At 49.9% G+C, this 5,981-nt stretch overlaps 1 protein-coding gene across 1 annotated transcript in view; it reads right to left on the bottom strand.

Moving 5' to 3' along the window:
* The window catches only part of LOC308405644 (piggyBac transposable element-derived protein 4-like), a 2,835-nt gene extending 1,801 nt beyond the window's left edge, over positions 1-1,034 (bottom strand). The window contains exon 1 of the mRNA XM_080896343.1: positions 267-1,034. Within this exon, the coding sequence (XP_080752469.1) occupies positions 267-693 (427 nt within the window). The 5' untranslated portion in view covers positions 694-1,034. The remainder of the gene's footprint in view (positions 1-266) is intronic.
* Between the last annotated feature and the right edge of the window lie 4,947 nt (positions 1,035-5,981).

Raw genomic sequence — 5,981 nt, 5'->3', positions numbered from 1 at the left:
AGAGAGAGAGAGATGGAGAGATGTGGGAAAGTGTGGGGGAGATTGGGGCAGAAACGCAAGGAGAAGAGACGTGAGTTTGACAGAGAACGCGCTTGCTTGCTTGCAAGCGTGGAAGACATAAAGAGTCATGCGAAAGCAGCACAAACGCGGAACTCAACACGAGTATACAACAGAGCGAGCTAGCCTGTTTTTGCCATTCCCGCTCCTATTCCTCCTCTCTTCCCCCAGTCACACACACACACACACACACACCACGTAGTACGTACCTCTGAACGGCACCAGTCTCTCGTCGACGGTGACCTCCGGTCCCGGGCGGTACATGGCGGGCAACCTCGCGCACCACTCGTCCCACACGGCTCTGATGGGGGCCAGTTTGTCGTAGCTATCGCCCTCGCCTCGCCCGGCCCTTCTGGTCTCCCTGTCGTCGAAGCGCAGCGCGCTCGAGTAGGCTCGAAAGGTCTTGAGCGGCATCGTGGCTCTGAACACGGACCTGCCGCTCTCGGCGTCCCACAGGCTCTCGCAGGCCTCTCCCCGGGACCTGTACACGCCGGCGAGCACGAGCAGCCCCACGTAGGCTCGGAACTCGACGCGGCCCATGGGCTTCCATCCGTCGATGGCGGGCCTGCGCCTGCCCGCTTCCAGGTTGGTCATGGCGATCACCGAGTCCTCTATCTCCGGCGGGAAGTAGGCCATGAACGCGGAGGCCTCGTCTCGCGCCGCCGCCACGGCCTCTTCGGTGGGGCCTCGTCCCGGCGGGTCGAGGTCGTCGTCTTCTTCTTCTAATTCTAATTCTTCTTCTTCTAATTCTTCTTCTTCTAATTCTTCTTCTTCTTCTTCATAGTCTTTGTCTTCTTCATCGTCATCGTTATAATCATCAGCGAGGACGTCTTCTTCTTCTTCATCATCATCATCAGTGAGGACGTCTTCTTCTTCTTCTTCATCATCATCATCGGCGAGGACGTCTTCTTCTTCTTCTTCTTCTTCATAGGCTTTGTCTTCTTCTTCTTCTTCTTCTTCATAGTCTTTGTCTTCTTCTTTTTCTTCTTCTTCATCATCATCATCATCGGCGAGGACGTCTTCTTCTTCTTCTTCTTCATAGTCTTTGGTCGTGTCCAAATTCATGGGCTGCATTCTCCTGAGGACCCGGCCTTCGCGGTCTACGTGGGCCGGGTCCTCAGAAGATCGGGTAGGCCGGAAGTAAACGGCCGTGAAATTGGACGGTCTAGCCTTCTGATTAGCGTCACCGCTGTCTCGGTGGAGTTTAATAAACTCAGCCGTCTGCTCCTTGCTGTCTAAAATATAACAGGACACTGGAGTAAACTCTCGGCCATCTCACACTTCTGTTTAATCAGTTTTCTGTTTAATCAGTTTTCTGTTTGACGTTTAGTCAGCTGTGTAAAAACCAAGGAGGAACCCACCCAGGGGATTAATAAAGTTTTATTTTATCTAATCTAATAACTTTAATCTCAGCCAAACCGATTTACTCACGAACAAACAAAACACTGAAAAAAGCCCAACAATAACATTTTTAGGTTGTCTAAGTGACTTATATATTACGTTTGTCACGGCCGGGCGGGTTACACACAGTAATTCGGCGTGCCCGTGTGGCGTGCTGGCTAGACCCAAGCGCGGCGAAGGCTAGCGGTGGGTTTGGAGCAGGCACGCAGTTATTCTAGTAACGATCAGTGCACGAAGCGTGGCTTCGGAACGGTCGTTACCGACAGAGAGCGAGCGGAGCCGGGAAGAGAAAAAGGATTGAAGGGATAATCACTCACGGTTGCTGAATCAGGCGGAGACTGACGTCGGCAGAGTTTCGGAGCTCCTGACACGAAGAGAATGATGTCTGAGCGGCGAACAGGTGGGTGGCGTCTCTCTTTTAACCCCGGCCCCGTGATCAGCTGATCACAGCTGATCACCGGCTGACAACGTTTAACCCGAGCAGCGAAAGTCCGCGGTGATCTGAAAATGATGTGCCGGGAGTTGTGCCATTCTCGGCCGCATCAGTAACCCTCGAGCTCCCGGCTAGCTATCGAGCTGGTGGGTAGCAGACGTCTCCGAAAACGTCGAAGCACTTTAGCAAAGATGCGATATCTTGATAAACCGAGCAGATATTTGATGTTTACACAGCTACTTTCTCGCCTGAAAATATGTTAAAAGTTTATTTCGTGACCCAGAAAGATTAATAAGAGTAATTTTTAAAACTTAGTAGCGGCCGCCATTAGCCGGAAACTGGAGCTTGGCTGGGCCGCGCTATGAATTCTGGGATATGGTGGGCCACGAAGGACACACCCGACCCATCCTTCAAATTCGGAAAAAGGAGCACGCATTTGTCGGCTGCATTCGGAGGGGTCTACGAATTTGGACAGCCTTCGGCGCGTCGCTGTGACGTAATCGGTCTACAAATGCGGCCTCAGGAGAATGCAGCCCATGAATTTGGACACGACATTTGTCTTCTTCTTCTTCTTCTTCTTCTTCTTCTTCATAGTCTTTGTCTTCTTCTTCTTCTTCTTCTTCATAGTCTTTGTCTTCTTCTTTTTCTTCTTCTTCATCATCATCATCGGCGAGGACGTCTTCTTCTTCTTCTTCTTCTTCTTCTTCATAGTCTTTGTCTTCTTCGTCATCGTCGTAGTCGTAATCGTCGGCTACATCCGCGTCGCGAGTTTCACCGACAGCGCCACGGCCGCGATCGCGCCCAGGATCATGAACGCCACCTGCAGCGCGGCCGGCGTCGTCCTCTTGCCAAATCTCCCGAGTCCCCCGCCCCGGTGGGTCGGCGCCTGCTTCTTCTTCTTCTCCCTCTCGGCGGTTCGACTCGCCTTGCGAGCCGCCGTCCTGGCAGAGTTGCGACGCCATTTCGTAACCGCGATCCTCTTCCCCGAAATACCTATGGTCTGCCACCCCATCGTTTTTGTCCTCCTGATCCTCCGAGTGGCTCTCCTCCTCCTCGTCTGCGAGCGTTCGGGCCGTCGGGTCGTCGTTGTCGTCCCCCTCGGCCTCTTGCTCCTCTTCCTCGCTCTCGTCCTCCTCCAAGTTCTCCTGTTGCTGCTGCTGCTGCTGCTGCTGCCGCCGCCGCCGCTGCTCTTGGTCTTCCTCGACCCCTAGCCCTCGATAGCGAAACGTGGCCGGTCGCAACAACGGAGCCACCGGAGCCGACCACGCAGCGTACGCCAAATGCGATGGCGATGGCGACGCGCTGTGCTTTCGCCGGGGTGTTTCTCGACCACCTTTTTACAAGACTTTATCGTCCACGCTTGCACGTGTGGTCTCTGTCAAACTCACGTCTCTCTCTCTCTCTCTCTCTCTCGCTCGCGCTCTCTCTCTCTCTCTCTCTCTCCAATCCCATCCCATCCCATCCCCTCGGGGGGGGGGGGATCTCGCGACCCCAACCTCCTCCCTCCCTCCCTCGGCGGGGGACCCGCATCCCCCCCCCCCCGAGCCCGCCATCCCATCCCCTCCCATCCCATCCCCATCCCATCCCCTCGGGGGGGGGATCTCGCGACCCCAACCTCCTCCCTCCCTCCCTCGGCGGGGGACCCGCACCCCCCCCCCCCCGAGCCCGCCATCCCATCCCATCCCATCCCCTCGGGGGGGATCTCGCGACCCCAACCTCCTCCCTCCCTCCGCGGGGGACCCGCATCCCCCGACCCCGACCCCGCCCTCCCATCCCATCCCATCCCCTCGGGGGATCTTGCGACCCCAACCTCCTCCCTCCCTCCCTCCCTCCCTCCGCAGGGGACCCGCATCCCCCGACCCCGCCGCTCTCCCCCTGGCGGGTGCATCAGGGTTAAAGCCGGTCAGAGCTGCACGCTCCGTTTTGCGTAACTATTTTTAAATCCCTGTAGAACCTGAACCATGTAAGCTAGCGCAATAATTTGTTTTGCATATGAAACCGGAGGAGTTGTACTTACATCTTATGCCATCAGCTTGTCCTCGGTCACGGTTTCGTTCCACATATAGCTTTGCAAAAATTGCATAAAAAGCGCTTGCAGGAACAAAAACATAATATTCCAGAAACACGCTTTGCCGATCCATCAGCTGTTCATAACACTTCCCACAGTGAAATGATGCACCTGCTGTTTTCTTTGCAAATTTGCATCATAGGATTGTTTTTTGTTTTTCCTGCAGTATATAAAAATTGCTGTATCTCCAAAATAAAACTATGAAGACACTCAAAATAAATTTCCTGTGGTGGGAAACTATTTTTTGCAACTTTATTGTATTTAAAGTTTTGAGGGATAAGCCTCTTTAATTTCTCCAAGTAGAAATATATGTAAACAAAACAAAAGCAATTTTCAATTTTTTTTGTAGTTTATTGCACTTTTTTGCAATTTATGTAATTACTATGGACTTAATGCATACATATTATTAAAATATGGGCTATAACAGTTGTATTGATGTATAGCAACTTGAAATGCTCCCACAAATGGCACTACAGCATGTAAAAAAAATAATATAACCTCTGGTGGACTTGGTTCTATAGTAGGTCTTAAAGAGTTAAATAAATATCGTCAAATAATCGTGATCTCAATTTCAGTGAAAATAATCGTGATTATCATTTTTGCCATAATTGAGCAGCCCTAGCAGAGAGCTCCAGTCCGACTCAGACACCAGCAAGGTGAAGGTGGAGTACTGGTTTGGGCTGGTATCATCAAAGATGAGCTTGTGGGGCCTTTTCGGGTTGAGGATGGAGTCAAGCTCAACTCCCAGTCCTACTGCCAGTTTCTGGAAGACACCTTCTTCAAGCAGTGGTACAGGAAGAAGTCTGCATCCTTCAAGAAAAACATGATTTTCATGCAGGACAATGCTCCATCACACGCGCCCAAGTACTCCACAGCGTGGCTGGCAAGAAAGGGTATAAAAGAAGAAAAACTAATGACATGGCCTCCTTGTTCACCTGATCTGAACCCCATTGAGAACCTGTGGTCCATCATCAAATGTGAACATTACAAGGAGGGAAATCAGTACACCTCTCTGAACAGTGTCTGGGAGGCTGTGGTTGCTGCTGCACGCAATATTGATGGTGAACAGATCAAAACACTGACAGAATCCATGGATGGCAGGCTTTTGAGTGTCCTTGCAAAGAAAGGTGGCTATATTGGTCGCTGATTTGTTTTTGTTTTGTTTTTGAATGTCAGAAATGTATATTTGTGAATGTGGAGATGTTATATTGGTTTCACTGGTAAAAATAAATAATTGAAATGGGTATATATTTGTTTTTTGTTAAGTTGCCTAATAATTATGCACAGTAATAGTCACCTGCACACACAGATATCCCCCTAAAATAGCTAAAACTAAAAACAAACTAAAAACTACTTCCAAAAACATTCAGCTTTGATATTAATGAGTTTTTTGGGTTCATTGAGAACATGGTTGTTGGTCAATATTAAAATTATTCCTCAAAAATACAACTTGCCTAATAATTCTGCACTCCCTGTATTCTCTTACATATGATAAGTCAACATTGAAAGACCTGCGGCTTTTAGTCAGGTGCGGCTAATGTATGTACAAAACAGGTTTTTCCCCGTATTTTAGCTTGTGCGGCTAATATTCAGGTGTGCTTTGTAGTCCGGGAAATACGGTATTAAGTTTTTTACATATGAATTATATTTTTACCAATTGTTTTTGTTGTTGAGAATTTTAATTGTAATTTTTGTATTATAGTTTATCAACATTATTTGTTTTAATTTGTTTACTGGTTTGCGTGCACTTAAGATTAACAAAAAAAAAAAAAAAAAAAGATCGCCACCACGGCAGACCCGATGGCATTTTCATGCTTCGCCGCATCATTTATTCTTACAATAATCACACGGTTGCTGTAACGAGCAGGCGAGGGAATCGGCCCGGACCATCGGCGCCCCATGCCCCGGCCCAGCGACGGGGAAGTGTCCACTCTGGCGGTCATCAGGCCGGGAGCTGGCCTGATGGCCACCCATATGGCAAGCAGCGGAGGCGCAGCAGGAGTGGAAGTGAGCCGGCGCTCA

This window comes from Rhamphochromis sp. 'chilingali', assembly GCF_963969265.1.
Source record: "Rhamphochromis sp. 'chilingali' genome assembly, chromosome: 11".
Lineage (NCBI taxonomy): Eukaryota > Metazoa > Chordata > Actinopteri > Cichliformes > Cichlidae > Rhamphochromis > Rhamphochromis sp. 'chilingali'.
This window is presented reverse-complemented; position numbering and strand designations above follow the sequence as displayed.